We start from the raw sequence: 19758 nt of genomic DNA, 5'->3' as shown, positions 1-19758 counted from the left end.
TGCATTAAATGAGGATTGGATTGACTTTTTTTGTGGGTTTGCCTAGTTCACCTTAGTAGGTAGGTTCTGGTGTTGGGGATTTGCTCTTGTTTGTGTTGATAGCTTCAGTTATGTGGTTCTTTATTTATAACCGATTGCTACTTCTGAATAAATAAAAATGCATTTATCCGAAGAAAAAAAAAGCAGCAACCGTGCTGTCCAGTCATCAGCTTCCACATCTGTTCTATATTTATTAATTCTATTCTACAAATTAATCTGGGAAGGGAAATCCTGGGTATTGTTGCTTCACTAGGTTTCTAAGTAAATAATACCAAGCTGGGGACCAGTTCACATTACATAATGCAACACATGATATCCATTCATGGGTTCATCAATGCGGCAAGGGGGTCCCAACAGGGAGGGACAGAAGTTGATAAGCAAGGCTTCAAATATCCAACATAAATATATGGATCTCATTTGGAGGCAATAAACAAGAATTTGATAAAATGCAAGTCAAAACCAACCAACCAAACCTTTGGAAACTCATATTAATTCTATGTAAATATAGCATTGGCAAATTTCATGTGCTTTAGCTATATGTATCTACTTATCCATGTTTGTCGAATCCTCGTCAAAATTTAATAGAAAAAAGGATTAACCAGCAATGTTGCAGAGGGAACACAATTGTTTCCAACTTGTAAGTTTCAATAAAGCAAAAACATATTATTAGGAGCGTATACTTTAACATTCCATGGATACCTATCTAACTTTCTTTCTGAGAAGATAGTGCAGGTCGAGAGCATTGATCTTGCTAGCAAGAATGAAGTCATTTTCCGTAAGTCCGCCTATTCAGAAGGAATATTCACATTTGAACAATACAAGTTAGAGAAGAATTAAAGCCTTAATTCCATCAAAGCTTAGATAAAATTTGCCAGCTCCGTCTCTTAATTCGTTTTAACAGTAAATACTAAATAGTTAAAAGAAACAAGATTAACAGCATGCTCGCAAAATCATTCAAGAAACAGAGAACCTTTGCTTTTCATCAGGCATGAGAACAGGTAAAAGCCGGGTGATTAATGACCAAAGGAAAAGTAAATAGAAACCATCCTTATCAAATGCACAAGTAAAAGAAGCAAAAAGGAAGAACAAAAATTTAGTCTTTTCAAGGGCTAGATAATAGTTACCGACAGCATGAGTCCATATTTCAACAGTTACATTGTTCCATCCGACCAGATGCAGATCTGGATGATGCCCTGCATTAACAACAATCCTTTCACTCGTCCATGCAATGACCAAAATCTCCAAAGTCGATTACACATTCATTTCCTTTCATCAGAGATATATATCGAGTAAAAACGATTCTGCAATGTACCTTCAGCTTCAGCAATATCAGATATAAGCTGAAACATCTCCAGCCCTTTGGTGAAACTCTTTACTTTCCAAGACCTTTTTAGCTTCAATGTACCCCCTTCATTTACCAAATTTCAACCATCCACCTGATCAAAACTTAAGCAGTAAAGGTTCCGGTTTATATAATGAAAAAAATTAATAGATATTTTGAAAACATACCTTTGGAATTAATTTACTTGCACTTTCTTCCGTCATAGACCGTAGATCCTTTGAGTTACACGGAACACACTTCTTAGTCAACAGATCTAACAAAGCCAATCAACCACATGAGGCAACAAGAACCATCCATTATGATCAAATATAATTTCATCATAAAATGTCAGAAACTAATGACAGCCAATATGTAGAACTGCTACTACTGTAATACAGAAAAAAATCAGACCATCAAGTGAGGAAAAGAGTAACTATATATCACAGCATATCATACAGGTTTAATCCCCTAAAAAAGTAACGACACCTCGAAAATTGAGGATGGTTCCAGAAAAAAGTCATTCATTAAGGAAATTGACCAACTTAATCCCATTTCATAGCCTTTATTCATTCTAAGTTCAGCTAATGAAGTCCAATACTACATTTTAAACTCAGCATAATCAAAACAAAGTGCAAGATCATATGACATGGCAAGATAAATTGATGCTTTTGGCTCCGAAAAAAGAATGCAGCATGGAATAATAAAGAACGAAGTTAAGAGAGTCTTAGGCTGCCAAAGAAACTGTGTTTAATTTCTACAATAAGAAAGAGCATGAAAGAAAAATATTTTTTTCAAAGTCAAAATGAGAAATAAATTTAACCGTTGAACTAAGAGGGAACCGTTTTCTCTCAACTTGCAAGTTACAATCTAAGAGTAATTAAAAAGCAGTCCATTCTAAAACCTTTTCAACCACCATTCCATAAAAAATGCTAATAACCAATTCTCAAGGATATTGTAAACTAAAAATGCGTTCGGTTTGCCTCTTGCAAAAAATGTTCACAAGGGAAGGTCTTAAATCTTTTCCAGAATGGTATACCATCATGATAACTAACAAAAAACACAGTCTTGATTCAGAAAGAAACAGATCAACAGTAATGTGGCTTCGCTCCACACTATTAACATTATACAATGATGATCTATGGTCATTGATTATCACGCACCTTTATCAGTGCCAGTGCAATACGTTCTAAATCCATAAATAGAGATCATATTTGATGAGATTCCAATACGATCACGAAAAATCTCAGTCCCTTGAGTACCGGAACTGCATATAGGTAGAAAATATATCTTCATAAAATGATATTCTCTAACAAATTAATAAACAAAATCAAAAGAAACTAACATCAAGTCTAGCTATTATTAACTTATATGATAGCAGTATTTTAATTTTATTAACATAGCCCTCAAAATAAACTCGATTTTAAAATTAACACGAAACGGAAACTCTAGAATAAGATACAATTGGAAAGTAATAAGTGTCTATAAACCCTAACCAAGGGAAAACCTAAACGAAATTAGCGTATATGCTTAGAATCAGCAATAAATATTCAATTTCTGACTAAAAAGACAAAATTTTCAGGGAAATTACCGTCCATGAGAGCCGGAAAGGATTTGAAGCGAGCAAAAAGGTAGCTGAAAATGGGGGGAAAATAAAAGCAGAAAATTAGAAGGAAAATGTGCGAGGAAGAGAGTTTGGACTGTATGAGTGAAGTACCTGAGATATAGACAGTGAGAGAAATGGAGTTCGTAGCATTCGTGCCATCATTTCTCAATCTTGAAGGTTTCAGTTTTAAACCCCAAAAAAGAAAATCAAATAAACCGAACAAAAAATTTATCCTAGTAGATGATTACAAGAATGGACTCAGCAAAACTTAATTCCATTCGAAAACTAATTTTTTTCATTCAATTTGATTTGAAAAAAAATTTAAATTCGAATTGAGATATAAAATATAACTCAAATAAATTGAAAAACTTGAAATTTTTAGTGATTAATGAACTAATTTTTAAACTTTAGTCGAGTCCCTCGACTTTGTATAATATATGTATATTATATATGAAAAAATATATATGTATTGTATATGGTTATATAAAATCGTTTAAATTAAAATTAAATAGTATATAATATTATAAATATTTATAATTAAATTTAAATAAAAATTCGAACAACTCGACTCGACTTGAATTTTACAAACTCGACTCGAGTCAACAAATTTAAATTAAGTTCGAGTTATAAAATATAACTCGTCAACTCGAATAACTAGATATTTTTTGATTCGACTCGATTGAACACTCACCCGTAATTAGAAGGTAATATTTGTTCTTAATCTTTTTTTATAAAAATCTACGGTGAATACAAGGTAGTATACGTGCAAAAACTCTTAGAATTTTTTGACAACGAACATTCATACTCCTGACATATGTGATACTAGAACCCGAAACTTCAAAGGATAACAACAAAATCCTTAATCACTGAGATCGTTTAGTTCGTGATAATTTTAATCTTTTTAAATGATTGATAATGCATACATATTTATAACCATAATTGTTTGAATCCATGACTTCAAAGAAAAACAATATCCCTTTACGGGGCATTTACTTCGCGAGAAAGATCATTACAAAGGAGAATAGTTTTTTTCGAAATTGTATTCCCATATTTGATTCCCGTAAAAAAATCATTACCTGAAATAATGCTAGTTTTGAGATATGTTATTTGTCTTCTCAAAATAATGTTTTTCATCGTCCAAATTTCAAACAAACACCTCAAATATCATAAATTTAAGAAAATATTCAAACATCTAAAAAATGGTAGATTTTTCTTGTTAATTTCTTCGATTTTAAGTAAATTTTGTGGAAACCTAATCATATGAGAAAAATGAGGAGTGAAATACGGATATTTTAATACCAATTTTAGCGCGAAACACGATAGTGATAGGCGATGATTGGTTGTCGACAGAGATTGAAAAGTGTAAAGTTAAAAAAGTAAAATATCTAAAAGTTCAATAACAAAATTAATACACTTTTGAAATTAATTACTTAGATAACATTTTAGTTTGACATGTTATATCGATAATTATTAGTTGTGTAATCGTTTATTAGTAATTTAATAACGGAGTAACATAATTGAATATAAAATTAAAGCCTAATGTTATAATTGATTAAAAGTTAAATTGTACAAATGTGTCAATGAGTAAAGTAGAATGATATATGAAGTAATTTTTCCATTAATAATTCCATTTACCTAATTCGTCGCTCGTCCGTTTCTCTCCCGTCGCTTAAAACTCTCCATTTGCAGCTCTGACGGACATAACTAAACCAAAAATCCCATCGTATCCGAGAAAATCTTTCCGAACGAGAAAAATGGTCAGCTTTCTTTCTCTCTTTCAACTACGCAGTCTTTCTATTTTCAATTATACGAAATTTAAATAAAATTTTCTCCCAAATTGAGTTTCAGAGATCTTCCTTGGCTGTGTTCAGTTTAACTACAGGGCACCTCGTATTTGAATTTAATTTCCTTTGTAATATATATTTTTCAAACAGCCACACTCAGATCCAAGCTCTTCCTTTTAGATTTAACTTCCAAATGAACTAAATTTGACTACTGGAGAAACTTTTGAATTCGAAACTGAATTGAAATTGTAGAAGGATTTATTTATTTATTTATTTATTTTTACTTTTGATTATCTCGATTGGTTGTTAGCTTAAAGCATTGTTATTTTTACGAAAAAAATGATTCTTTAATGAGCTTTGGTGTTCTTGTTTGTAGGAGTTATGCCCTTTAATTAAAAACATCCTTCTTTTGGATTCCGAAGGGAAACGTATAGCTGTTAAGTATTATTCAGATGACTGGCCAACAAATGCTGCTAAGGAAGCCTTTGAGAAATCTGTATTTACCAAAACTCAGAAGACTAATGCCCGGACCGAAGGTAAACTAGTTTCCCCACAGAATGCATATTTTTAATTCAGATAGATTTATTTAGAAAATGGTGAGTTAACCAATTCAATTGGATTTTTTAATTTAAGCGGCTGCTTGCTTGATCATGAAGGGTTTACCGAGAATATGGAATAGAACTTTGTTTTCATTGTTTCTTTGCAGTGAATGGCAGAGCAACCTGGGTTGGCATTGGTGTATCTGTTGGTTCACTTCATATTGATATTCTAACATGATGCTTTTGTGTTGTGATTACAGCTGAGATAACAATGTTTGATGACTATATTGTTGTGTACAAGTTCGTCCAAGACCTTCACTTTTTTGTGACTGGAGGCGAAAATGAAAATGAGATTATCTTGGCCGCAGTACTCCAGGGTTTTTTTGATGCTGTCGGTCTTCTCCTTAGGTTTATCCATAATACTTTCCCGCTTCCATCTTACCATCTTGCGATATATGTGTGCTTGTATGTGATATCACCATACTGAATTTTGTTTTCCCCCCATTTCCTTACCTCTTGTTCCAGAGGCTCTGTGGACAAGAAGGAGGCACTGGAGAACTTAGATATCATTTTGTTATGCATTGATGAGATTGTTGATGGCGGGTATGAATTATCGTTCATTCTACTATTTTAGTTTAATAAATCGCTCAGTAAACACTTTTACTTTTATGATTATTAAGGTGTCTATGGTATATTTCTGAGTTTGAGCAGATGTTGTATGATTCAAAGTTTGACATGCAATGGACTAGTCGTGGGTCTACGAAAATTGGTTGTTACAAGATTGTGATTATAGACATGATATCCCACAGATATTACATTAAACCAAGAAGGTTCTTGGCCTGATTTGTCTCTCAATCCTTCTTTTCATCCCGTTAAATGCCATTGAGGGAGATGATAGACTAGGTCAAACATCTGCATGCATCTGCATTAATCACACATTTTTGACACATTTTATTTTTGTCCTGTAAATACCACTGAGGATGGAGATGGTAGACTAGGTTAAACATCAGCATGCATTGAATCTAATCACACATTTTTTTAATCATATAACAAAAGAACCAAGAGAAAAGAAAGGTGAAGGGAAGTCACAAGAAGCAACTGTCCCAAGAATATGCTTTGATGGAGATGGTAGGCGAGGTTAAACATCAACATGCATCTGCACTAATCACACATTTTCTTTTATCATATAAAAAATAACTAAGTGAAAAGAAAGGTGAAGGGAAGTCATAAGAAGCAACTGTCCCATGAATATGCTTGTAATTTTGCTCAACTGTTTTTGTTTCTGCAGTATCATTCTTGAAACTGATGCAAATGTGATTGTGGGGAAGGTTGCCGGTCACAGTATGGATGCTGGAGCTCCTTTGTCCGAGCAGGTATATGACCCTTGTTCTTGAAATGAGCGAACCATGGTTCCTCTTTTTTTGTTTTTCTGGTTATTTCTTCCACAAGAAAGCGAAAGTGGGTTCTTTAACTAGTGAAATCTGAGTATTGCCTCATATTAACAAATTTGATGTTGTGCAGACGATAACTCAAGCATTGGCGACTGCGCGTGAACATCTTACGAGATCTCTCCTGAAATGATGAGTACCTATATAACATATATATATATATATATAGTTTCTTTGTAAGCATACGATATTGGACGTGCTTAGCATGGTTTTGTTTTTCTTTTGGTACAGTGGAAATGTTTATTGTGAGCGTTGCTTTCATGAAATTAAAGTGATGGTGCCATTTGAGCTTAATGGCATTTATTATAAAATTTTCTTCAGAAGTCGATGTAAGGTCTTCGATTCCCAACCTGATCAATTGCTCCAGATGATTGGCCATAAAAAAATTAATTCGAAGATTTTTTTTATGTTTAGACACCACTTGACTGTTAAATGACCATTTAACTTAATGATATGTTAAATAAGTACAGATTAAACCAACAACCAATAGGTCTAGTAGGATAAGACATAAAATCTCTTAAGCAAGGTTAAGGGTTTAAATCCTGAGGTTTCGAATAGAGTGAACTGGGTTGGGAGGATCTTCTTCGTCTCTCGTATTCATTTTTATAAGCTAATTTAAAAAATTAATGTTTAACTATTTGTTTGAATATTTAAAATTGTTTTAGTTAAAACAGGTATCTAAGATTTTATTCTATTCTTATTTTTAACTCTAGAAAAATAACCCTTTTTAACTAGACAGTTAAAAAATATCTAAGAGCTATGTGACATGTGAGCGTGTGTTGATTTCATGCGTAGGTAAAAAACAAAGACTAGCAGAGTAAGGAGTGCAGCATAGGTCATCAGTCCAAGGTTGTCTCGTCAGTAACTATAGAAAAATTATGTCTACTTTTAATAATTAGATGACATGTATTTGAACTTATGAAAATGCTCTGAAATGTATTAAAGTCATAATTTTTGTAATATGCAACAAAGAATGTTTTATATTAAAATATTTTGTTTTAATTTTCGAAACAAAATTTTATGGGTTTTACAAATAAGTAAATGTTTTTAAAAGTCATGTATCACGTGTGACTTGTGTACGGAAACATATACAAGAAATGTGTATTACAATTCATCTCTGTATATATATATATATATATCAAAGTTTTAGGGAAACAAATAAAAATACATAGGAGAAAATTTAAAATTTGATTTGTTTTTGAAAAATCGAATTCATAAGTCCTAGCACTTTGATTTCGAGAACCTATCTATTTTCAGGGCATTAATTTCAATCTGTGTCTCTATTCTCTTTTTTCGAAGTCATAAATCCTCAAAAGCTTCCCAAATAAGTCCGAAAGGAGAAATCCATGAAATCGAGACCTCAACTCTCAAAAAAATTAGTTTAAAATCACTTCGATTTCGCTTATAATGACGAGCCGGATAAAAAAAAGGTTATAGGACTTGAAGAACTCTCATCAATGGAAGATAGTGATTCTTTTTATCAGATAACTTGAAAATGATTACGCTAAAAACTTACTTCCATCATTTTTCTATAAGTATTTATATTCCTTTTGATTCAAATCTACAATTCTTTGTAATAAGGTTCAGAGTTTAGATAAATCAACATATTTGTATTTAACACTTACATCCAAGATATATTTGAACATAAGAAAATTGGGATATCCAAAATATTTTACTTCATTAATGTCATCTTCTTCCTAAATTAGGAATAAAGCCCATGGTATCTGAACCTTACAAATATTACTCTTGAATCTTTACAGCCATCAGCCAAGGAATTATATCAGTCTTGGAAACAAAGATAGATGTAGCTGTGGAGTTGAGGAATTACAGTGCAATTCTCCTCTGGCAAAAATGCTTATTTTCTTGCATTTTTTATGTTTTGCCAAAGGAGATTTGCCTTGCCATTGCTACATTCTCTTTGTAAATCTCTACATGTCAGGTTTCAAGCAGATCTGTAGCATAATATGTAGGCTTTTGTTTTCCTTGTTAATTTGTTGCTGTGTATTTGTATAGAATGAAAAACTTCCAAATGAATTTTATGATTACTGCATGATCTTTTACCAATTTACTCCAACTTTATTCTTTGTTCATGGTTCAACAGAGAATGCTTAAAGTTTATTCAGTGCCATGTTCTTGTTCCTCACCATCCGATCTCTATGATTTTATGCGTTTTATTAAGGGATCATTTTTAAAGTTGATGTTGCATGTCTTTTTACACTTATGCATGTTCTGCATGTCTTTGAATTTGTACTGTAAAAGAATTGGTGGCAAATCTCCTTTGGCAAGAGAGCAAGCATCATATCAAAGCATGAACTTCTCATGCACGTTTAAATTGGTTATCTGCCAATGGAGACTTCTCCCTGTAATGCATGTGCACATAAGTCATTGCCACGGTTGGTTCACTTCTCCATATTTATGAACAAAGCATATCCAAAGGAACAATGCCTAATGTTAAGTGAATGGACTGCCCCCTGATTGTTCATACTTCATATGCTGAAATTCCACATATTCACAGAATTTCAGTGAATAATCACTAGGATTTTGGCGTCACTTGAACATGTAACCAGTATTCATTAAGTCCCAAAAATATTTTCACAAAAGATGGAAGTAAAAAAAAGGAAGGCTGGTCTTGGAGTTGTTGTACCATTATTAGATTCGAACATGATTAGAAGTACATTAACCTCCATTTTAAAGGGTTTAAGTATTTTACGCATTGTATTTGGAGAATACCAATGGATGCTTTGGCATGGAAAATCCAAAAGGATTTTCTTTGTTCCTTTTCAGGCGTCTACTCCCAATTCCCAAAGGACAACTTGGATTATCTTTGCTGCTTCAAATTTGTATGTGATTACAGTACTGTAGACAGTGTTATAATGCAGTGTTATAATGCAGAGCTATAGACTACTTCAGCTTTCTGATAATTTTTACAGAGTTGAGAGTCTTCATTTCCTACCAAACAACAGGTTGGGTATCCCCATAAGGCTTGCATGTGATCCTACAATGGCTACAACACTAGCAGCTGGCAAAGGTCCTTCCTTGCAGGGCCACAAACAAAGAGAAAAAAAAACCATTAAGGAATCACTAAAATATGCTTCATCCATTTTTGTATCTCCTTTTAGTTAAGATGGAAAAAATAGTTACAAAAAGTTTCATTGCTGGGAGTTTAACCCTGGTCTCCTGAGTGAATGCCAGATATCCTAGCCACTGGGCACAATAGAATATCAATATCGTGTCTATACGTATATTTAATATCCATAGAATAAATCTATGGAAAATAGATAACATCATCCATTGAAACTTGTAGTTTTCCGAATAATCATGAAACCAGAACTTATCTAAGTTTCTCCCTAATATGCACTTCTGAGGGGAAAATATGTAACTATTTAGAATAAGTTTAATATTATATTTTTGTAATAAATGTTTATTTGATACATTCAAATTTTAAAAAATAATTATATTAGTGACAAAAAAAGAGAATTAACATTTTATATATTATATGATTTTATTAATGAAATTATAATTTATCATATTTTAGTAATAATTTTCATTATATATACCCTTCTAATGATTTTAGCTTGATGATGATGTTGGTCATGGTCAAAGACATCAATACAATCGACGAGTTCCTTTATTTAACCTATGGAGATGAAGTTTTTTTTTACTAAGAATTGAGTTCGGCTCTAAATCCTTGGGTCTTGTTAGAGGTGGGGAATCTTGTCTTCCTCCGACATCGAACACCCCTAATCGCCAGTGTTTATGGTTGAAGAACCAACCAATAGCCCCGATGAGATGAAGTTGCAAAGAGAAATGGCGGCCGACTTTAATGCCGATCCCTGGGGAGTTGAGATGATGGCAGTTGAGAAGGTGGATCCTTCAAATGTCCGGGAACACCTCGGCGCTGAGACAATGACGGTAGTTCTGTCTCGAAGATAAATAATGGTCATCATCCTACCGTAAACGGCTCTCCTCGACCGACCAGCCCAGGACCTGTTTTTATTCAGCGCTTCCATGTATTAGGAGCCTGGCATCATACAATTTCGAATGCAGAAATACAAATCTCATCAACTGAGTTTTGATCCTGTGAGAGGAAAACAAAGAAATGTAAATAGAATGAAAAACAGTTGCTTGCACTATTTTAGACTAAGGATACCACAAGAGTTGAACAAAATGAATCAACGCATTGTTAAGTAAGCAGCAACTAAGAATTTACAAATAATTTAAAATGTACAATTTTGAAAAGAAAATTAGCAGTTATGTGAAAGCTTTTTACAAGGGTCCAAGGTGTATAAAGTAACTCTGTTAACCTCTAAATCACCTCCTACCATATAACATAAGAGTAGGATATGGAGGAAAAAGTAACATTAGACTATAAATGACAACAATCATCTAAAAGTTACATTCATCACTCGATGAGTTCTTATAAGCGCTTCGAAAATACAAGGTCAGTAGCTATATTTCAAGTAAATTAGGAAGAAAAGTGGTGCAGCGATGGAATTCTTCGTACCTATTATTTTTCCATTAGCAGATGCTCTAGTAATGTTCATCATAACACCTGCACATAAGGCATCCAAAACTGTAAAAATGATCAAACTCAGATGTTATCAGAAGCAATACGATCTTCGTTCTGATTTTGCTCAAGGCAATATAATCTTCCTCTTCTTATAACCTAAGCAAAGCTGACGGAGCCATTAACCATGAGGTAGGTCCCATTGCAAAAGATCTTCTAGATTCACTCATAGTTTCCATCTTCTGATCCATTCCTATCTTTAAGTCTTTATCTCAAGATTCTTGCACAAAACCCAATTCGATCTCACATTTACGGCACAGGTAAGTGTTTCCAATGAGTAAATTGCCTATATCTACATGGATAACATAATCACTAATCTTTTTGAATCTCAAGTATCACGAAATCTAAATATTTGGGGGGGAAAAGCAACATGGTTTGCCCCTAAGCTCTAGGGCTATATTTCCATCCCACCTGAAATAGCTCAATCACTTGTTAAACATGTCATCAATTCCAATACGATGCACTTTACAACGATAATAGATGGAGATAGTTTGGCAGTTAAGCACAAGAACGAAATTAATGTATTAGAATCATGACTTAAACAACATAAGCACAGGGAAGTATGCATACAATCAGCAAGAGAATCCCTACCTAATCATAAAAGACTTTTATGTTTGTCTCTACTGCTATAAAATCAAGTCATTGAATCAAAAACTCAAGGGACTTTATGACTAACTAAACTCTTGGGAACCTTCGAACAGCAGTCGTTGATAATATTTGATTTCCACTTCCCTACCATTATAAATATCTTTGTAGCAGAACCTGTAGTTTGAAACAAAATTTTTTGATTGCCTCAAATGCTTATATATGATCACTAGATTCTTTTCATATTTTGGGTATTTTCAGTCAACATAACTGTTCCTCCTCAATATGGCTCACATATAGGACTCGTAGAAATCTCAAAAGCTCAAGTTATGAAACATGGAGAAACAGTTACCGAAAGTTTAAGCTATGATCTCAGAGGGGTTCAAGTCTACCATGTTTTTTTTTAACAAAAACTACTGATGGCAGTATGAACTATCAGAAAAATACAATGGACTAATAAGACAAAAATTCCTACAAGCTTCCAATGTGAAGTTTTGATAGCTTAATACAAAAGCATAGATGGAGTCTAAATGATGTTCATATGAAGCAATGAAAATATATATATATAAACAAGAGAACTAGCTAAGCAGCAGAAAAGAATAGCAAACAGGAATCTGCAAAATTATATTTCACAAATAATTCATATACAATGCGTATATCATTGGAACTTTAGCTGTACAGTAAACAGACATTTACTATGATTACCTTTGATTAAGAAGAAAAATATATAAAGCACTCCATAGGGTTCTCAACTAAGGGTAGAAAGAAAAGGAAACAAACAATAAAATGCTGACACAGGAAGAAGACGATGCCTTATCCTGTGGTTAATTTTGAAGAGAAAAGAGTTTTTAATTAGAGGCCAAATTTCACTTAAAATCAAAAACGAGGGCGAGGCACTATATTGAAAGCTATCAGAAAAATGAAAACAAGGCGCTCTTATTCCTTGTTACCGAATTTCTTTCAATGATAGGACGTACATCATCAACATCAACCAGAGTCTCTAAGAAGGGAAGCAACGAAATTAGTGAAGAATCGGATGGATCATTGTAACCCCTAGACCCGGCCTATGCGTTTCGACTAAGTCTAGTGGATCACATTATGATTATTAAAGACATTTTCCGAAATCGTTATTCTATCAATATAAAATCATATTATAAATAACATGAAATTATAAACAAATTATACTATCAAAATCAAACTCGTAAATATAGTACCAATAAATAATAATTTAATTTAAAACATGTCTTCAAATTCAAAATCACAATAAACCGAGCAGTACTAGCAAAAGAGTCATCATTATAAAATCCGATATTTAAAATAAGGTCCATGTCACCAAAATAAAGTCAACTTGCAAGATAAAAACATTACAATCTGATTCACTTCAAGAGATATGTTGATCCTCCAAGTGCTCGAACCGAGGTATCTAACCAACAGTATCTGAAAGGGGGAAAACATTTTCAAAAGGTGAGCTAGGCTCAGTGTGTCCCAACATTTCCATAAAATGTCAATAGGTACAAATCATAGTCCAGTAATCTCACAAATTCGTAAAAGAGTTTAGCTTTTGAAAATCATAGTTTAAACCCTTTTCTGGTACACCATCAGTAGTTCTCAAAATTATTTTCCATATAGCTTACTTTATGCACATAGCAAAAAGAAAGCCGACTTAAGGATAGGCTCTGAAGCTTGTATCCTTAAGCCCAAGTCAATAAGTCCATATAGCTTACCCAAAGCACACAGCAAAGGAAAGCCGACCTAATGAAACATCTTGGGGCCCTCAAGAGTCACATTAGGCCCATTTAGCTTGATCAGAGCTATTCCATCGTAATTCAATTCCAAAAATTCAATTGCACCGTGACATAAATTCCATAAATCCAAAAACATGGTAATCATATACCATTTCAAAACAAAAATTAGATAGCAGTCATATTCCATAAATTGTCACATTAAATTGGTGCATCCATAAAACAATAACCAAATGAATTCGGTGTACCATATATTAAAACCAATAAAACAGTTCAGTAATAAGTAGGGAACACACCTCGACAATAGGTTCAAATAGCAAATCTATTGATTGCTGGTTTCACCACGCTCTGCTACCATTTTCGAACGCGTGAATAATGGCACACGTGGTTTAACTGATCTAGAAGAGCAGGGTCGAGTTGTCGAACGATCCGGAGAGTCTCTTGTACCTTCAAACAATAATAATCTATCAGTCCCAAATCCTATTTATTTGTTCAAAACCAGACTTCTTAAGTATATAAGCATTTTTCGGGTTTGACTATCAATTTGGGGTATTTTGAGTCTGAATTTGGCCAAACGAATTACGGAATCGGAATCATGACGTCGAAAAACATAAAGTATGACTTTTCGAAAATTCAGATTCTTGGTCAAAGTCAAAGTCAACTACTTTGACCATCGATTTGGAGTCCTTCGGGTTCGAATTTGACAAAACGGACAACGGAAACGGATTTGGCACATCGAAAACTATCAGGATAGGTATACTCGAAAAAGATTAACGGTCGTTTAATGCTCGGTCAAAGCCATTTTAAGTTTTGGTCAAAGAAAGTCAATGGTCAACGGTCAACGGTCCGATCGTGTCGGGTCAACGGTCGGGTCGGGTCAGACCGGTCAAACTGGTTCAAACCGGTCAAACCGGTTCAAACCGGTTTCCAGCAGCCACTCGCCCTGCGGCGGCGCGTGTGGCGCGTGAGGCGTCATCCGAGGCCCTAAAAATCCCGGAAAAATTTCTAAAAATTATTTTGAGCGATTTCGAGATACTTACAACGATCGGTTCAAATTTTTGAACGGCGGAGAGCTCGATTTCAAATCGGCAGAATCTTTGACTGCACCACCTCCTCACGCACCGCCGTCTACGGCGGACAAGGTTGACACCGGTGAACTCGGAACGGCACAAGGAACACGATGGTGCGGGAGGTGTCGTAAACGGAGCAACGATCAGCGGTGAATTTAAGATTTTCTCGGCGATAGAGCTAACAAAACCGTCGCTACTTTGACTGGAAATTCCCGACGTTTGGCCGCGTTTCGCTTCAATTAATTTGAAGGGTTTGTTCCTCGCTCGATGATGAACACAACGGTGGTTTCAAAACAACGATCGGAATTCGGACGGCGTTTGGATCGGACTTGAAAGTGGAGGTGTGAAAGGAAGAAAATTGAAGGAATATCATTTGTGATTTCTGATTGTAAATCAGAAATCACGCTTAAATCATCAAGCCTACCGACAGTTTTAGGGGAAATTCAAGGCTTGGTCCCTGAATTTCCTTTACTTCAAAAATGGCATACAAGTTTCCATAAATTTTAATTTAGTCACTTAATTTCACCCATTTTCACAATTTACCTCCAATTTCAATTAATATTATTTTGTAAATATTCGGGTTGTTACAATTCTCCCCCTCTACAAGAAATTTCGTCCTCGAAATTTACCTTATGAGAATAGTTGAGGAAACTGAGCCTCCATTGACTCCAATGTCTCCCAAGTAGCTTCTGAGGGGCCTCGATTACTCCATTGAACTTTGCCCATTGGAATTCGCCTATTCCGAAGAACTCATTCATCTCTCTCTAAAATCTGAATTGGCTCCTCTTCATATGACAAATCCGGTCTCAGCTCTACTTCTTCAACCTGAATAATGTGACCTGGATCTGGACGGTATCTCCTCAACATAGATACATGAAAGACATCATGAATACGACTTAGCTCAGAAGGCAACTCAAGCTGATATGCAACAGGTCCTACCCTCTTCAAGATACGAAATGGTCCAATAAATCTTGGACTCAATTTACCCTTACGCCCGAATCTCAATACTTTCTTCCAGGGTGAAACTTTCAAAAAGACCCGATCTCCCACTTCAAACTGTATATCCTTCCTTCTTTGATCTGCATAAGATTTCTGCCTATCAAATGCCTCTTTCAGACGGTCACGGATTAATCTGACTGTGTCTTCCGTCTCTCGCACTAACTCAGGTCCCAACGTTTTCCTATCACGCAACTCAGTCCAACATATCGGAGTGCGACATTTACGCCCATAGAGCGCTTCATAGGGTGCCATACGAATGCTGATCTGATAACTGTTATTGTAAGCAAATTCAACCAACGGCAAAAAGTTCTCCCAACTACCATGAAAATCGATTACGCAACCCCGCAACATATCCTCCAGAATCTGAATTACTCTCTCTGATTGACCATCAGTTTGTGGATGAAAGGATGTACTATAATCCAATCTTGTTCCCAAAGCCGTATGGAATGCCTTCCAAAATCTCGAAGTAAATCTCGGATCTCGATCAGAAATAATAAACAATGGAACACCATGCAATCCGACAATCTCTGAAATATACAATCTTACCAGCTTATCCAAAGTATAATTTATTCGCACAGGAATGAAGTGAGCTGACTTTGTAAGTCTGTCAACAATCACCCAAACTGAATCTTTTTTCGAAGGAGTCATAGGCAAGCCAGTAACAAAATCCATAGTAATACGCTCCCATTTCCATTCAGGAATCTTGATAGGCTGTAACAAACCTGATGGATGTTGATGTTCTGCCTTAACTTGCTGACAAGTCAAACACCTAGCCACAAAGTCAGATATGTCTTTCTTCATACCAATCCAATAATATCTCTCTCTCAAATTCCGGTACATCTTATCTCCTCCGGGGTGTATAGCATATGGACTACTATGAGCCTCAGTAAGGATAGTCTGCCTCAACTCAGCATCATCAGGCACACAATATCTACCTTTAAAGCATAAAACTTCATCCTGATCAATTGCGTAATCTGAGGTTGTCCCCTGCTCTACTTGCTCAAAGATGGAAAGCAATGAGCTATCAAGGGGCTGCTTAGCTTTGATCTCATCAACCAAGGTCGGCTTAACTTGCAATTCTACTAACAAACTTGCAATTCAGACCGGTCAAACCGGTTAAATCGGTTTCCAGCAGCCACTCGCCCTGCGACGGCGCGTGTGGCGCGTGAGGCGTCCTCCGAGGCCCTAAAAATCCCGAAAAAATTTCTAAAAATTATTTTGAGCGATTTCGAGATACTTACAACGATCGGTTCAAATTTTTGAACGGCGGAGAGCTCGATTTCAAAATGGCCGAATCTTTGACTGCACCACCTCCTCACGCGCCGCCGTCTACGGCGGACAAGGTTGACACCGGTGAACTCGGAACGGCACAAGGAACACGATGGTGCGGGAGGTGTCGTAAACGGAGCAACGATCAGCGGTGAATTTAAGATTTTCTCGGTGATAGAGCTAACAAAACCGTCGCTACTTTGACTGGAAATTCCCGACGTTTGGCCGCGTTTCGCTTCAATTAATTTGAAGGGTTTGTTTCTCGCTCGATGATGAACACAACGGTGGTTTCAAAACAACGATCGGAATTCGGACGGCGTTTGGATCGGACTTGAAAGTGGAGGTGTGAAAGGAAGAAAATTGAAGGAATAGCATTTGTGATTTCTGATTGTAAATCATAAATCACGCTTAAATCATCAAGCCTACCGACAGTTTTAGGGGAAATTTAAGGCTTGGTCCCTGAATTTCCTTTACTTCGAAAATGGCATACAAGTTTCCATAAATTTTAATTTAGTCACTTAATTTCACCCATTTTCACAATTTACCTCCAATTTCAATTAATATTATTTTGTAAATATTCGGGTTGTTACAATCATAAAACCAACTCTTAATAGGAATCCCGTTATTCACTTGCAACCTGAAAACCTGAAATCAGCAAAGAAGAATTCTTGAGCAATTAGAAGTATAAGCATAAGAAAATTGTTGTTCTTTCCCATTTTTCTTTTTCATTTCAAGATATTTCACCCTCTTACTATTTAATTTGATAGTAGAGAATAAATTTGATGCTGCTACTAGACAAAAAACCTTAGGTGAGTAAGTAAATACCTCTGGAGAATTATCAATTATAGCAACCTTTGCAAGATCAACACCTAAAAGTGTCAAGTCTTTTGTGAAAATTCCATCTGAAAAAATGCAAGATTCACGATAAACCCGCCAAGATATGAACTTTCGATCTGGATCCATTATGTCCAGTAATTGTTCAGCGTAAATGCTTTGGCTGGCAGTAAAGATGATAACTTCAAACATCTCTACAACTTTCTGCAAAAATGTCTGTAGGCGAGGCCTCTGCTGTACATATACAGTGTGCTCTTTCATATTGAAAAAGACTGTAAAGGTGAAGTCAGCATCATTGCAATGTTCTAGTGTAGAGTGAACAAGTCACAAGAGTTTCTGCGTATTTCAAAGAAATGGTAATCAAACACTATAGTAATATTTATTATTAGTTTGTTTAAAGCACCAAGTAAAACAGAAAAGAAGCTCAAATAATTCTACAGAAATTGTAAAAGGAGAAAGGAGCTCCCAGAACACAAATGCCATCTGAAATTATTCAATATGTGAATTCATACTGTCGGATAATATTTTAGCAAACAAAACTGGTCTGCATGCAATCAATTTATACCCCAGAAAGCATTTGGAAATTCGCTGGCAAACCTTCAATATTGACCTCACAGACATTAAAATTTGTACATACGCACGCACAACATTTTCCAGAGACTAGTGGTTTACCCTGCTCTGTTTATGGGACTTGACAGAATAAGTTCCCAAAAAGTTCCACCAGTTTTTCCTTAATCAGTTAAAGCCAATATCTTGTATAGTTCTCATAGTAAATTAAACTCCAAGTTATAGGCTCCATTTAAAGACTTGAATCAGTTTGTTTGATACACGCTTTAAAAGATCACAAGAATTAATTAGTTCATTTGAAGAAATGTTCAGGCAGCAGTGAAGGTGAATGAATGATGATGGATTGCTCTTGAAGACCAAAAAAAAAAAAAAACAAAGTAGAGAACACACGAAAAATGCAAATCTTACCATCCAAATCAAGCACAAGAGTTATGGGCTTCCTTTTCCAAGCCTCTGTTGGAGCATTAGCAGGCCGGAAGCTTGATACGACATCAGATAGATCCGAGTTGACATCTGATTCATGTATGCAGGATCGCATCTCTTCGATTGCTAGACATATACCAGTATTATATTGAGCCATCATGGATTTTAGGCTCAACCAATGGACTTTAGGCTCATCCCTCGACGAATCCAAAACCAATTTCCTACTTAACCCTTTCATAAGTGGATTAGTTAGGTTCTTTTTCGACTTCATATGCTATAAAGTGAGTACTTCATTTTTTATTAAATAAAATAAAATTATTAAAGAATCTTTAAATTAGGTGGTGACATATGTCATATGACACGTGTCACATCTTGATTAAATGATTAATTTTTAATTAAATTTAAATTATGACTAAATTGATAGAAAATATAAGAATTAAAGACTAAATGTATAGTTATATCAATTTTATTAACTGCCACAACGTCACTTCCATTAGATATTAACAAGAAGTGACTTGATTTCTATTACATAGTTAGGTGATTTAATTGATAAAATTCAAAGATCGATGATAAAAATAAAAGGGTTAAATAATTAAGTGGTTAATGGTATAGTTTACCCAAAGAACAAAACCGTAAAAGGCGAGAGGACTGATGTGAACCGTTGATATATACTAATCTCTCGAACAAACTACAAACCCTAACAATAATGAAACCCTAGAAATGCCATCCCTCTTACGGTCTCACCTCTTTATAAAGCTGCAGCAACTCAGTCCCTTGATATACAGGGCGGCCAATCCAAAACCCTAATTTCCCTTAGACCCTCTCTCTATCCGATCTATATCTCATTTTTTAAGAAGATCTGGAAGATGAGGATCAAGGAGTTCAAGGAAACCCAGATCCATTGAGGAATCTATGTAGACATGTTCCAAATTTTGCTAGTTTCAATCAAGTTTTGTTTGCTTCTTTTT

The 19758-nt window shown here is 35.0% G+C and overlaps 1 protein-coding gene and 2 pseudogenes across 1 annotated transcript; 1 reads left to right on the top strand and 2 right to left on the bottom strand.

Annotated features, from left to right (window-relative positions):
* Positions 1–627: 627 nt before the first annotated feature.
* On the bottom strand, positions 628–3148 carry LOC120217724 (annotated as a pseudogene).
* A 1464-nt stretch (positions 3149–4612) lies between these two features.
* On the top strand, positions 4613–6945 carry LOC120217725 (coatomer subunit zeta-1-like). Its single transcript, XM_039214796.1, has 6 exons — positions 4613–4720; positions 5124–5283; positions 5547–5694; positions 5812–5889; positions 6575–6659; positions 6808–6945. The coding sequence occupies exons 1-6, from the start codon at positions 4718–4720 to the stop codon at positions 6865–6867; spliced, it is 534 nt and encodes a 177-aa protein (XP_039070727.1). The 5' UTR covers positions 4613–4717; the 3' UTR covers positions 6868–6945.
* A 5877-nt stretch (positions 6946–12822) lies between these two features.
* LOC120217408 lies at positions 12823–18947 on the bottom strand (annotated as a pseudogene).
* Between the last annotated feature and the right edge of the window lie 811 nt (positions 18948–19758).

The sequence above is a fragment of the Hibiscus syriacus genome, unplaced genomic scaffold (assembly GCF_006381635.1).
Source record: "Hibiscus syriacus cultivar Baekdansim isolate YM2019G1 unplaced genomic scaffold, ASM638163v2 tig00110187_pilon, whole genome shotgun sequence".
In the NCBI taxonomy this organism is placed as follows: domain Eukaryota; kingdom Viridiplantae; phylum Streptophyta; class Magnoliopsida; order Malvales; family Malvaceae; genus Hibiscus; species Hibiscus syriacus.
The sequence above is the reverse complement of the archived record's forward strand: the minus strand, read 5'-3'. Positions and strand labels throughout refer to the sequence as shown.

Coding starts and splice junctions, on each gene's coding strand:
- LOC120217725 (XM_039214796.1), top strand. Junction 5,284..5,546: donor GACTAATGCCCGGACCGAAG/GTAAACTAGTTT, acceptor TTGTGATTACAG/CTGAGATAACAATGTTTGAT. Junction 5,890..6,574: donor GATGAGATTGTTGATGGCGG/GTATGAATTATC, acceptor TTGTTTCTGCAG/TATCATTCTTGAAACTGATG.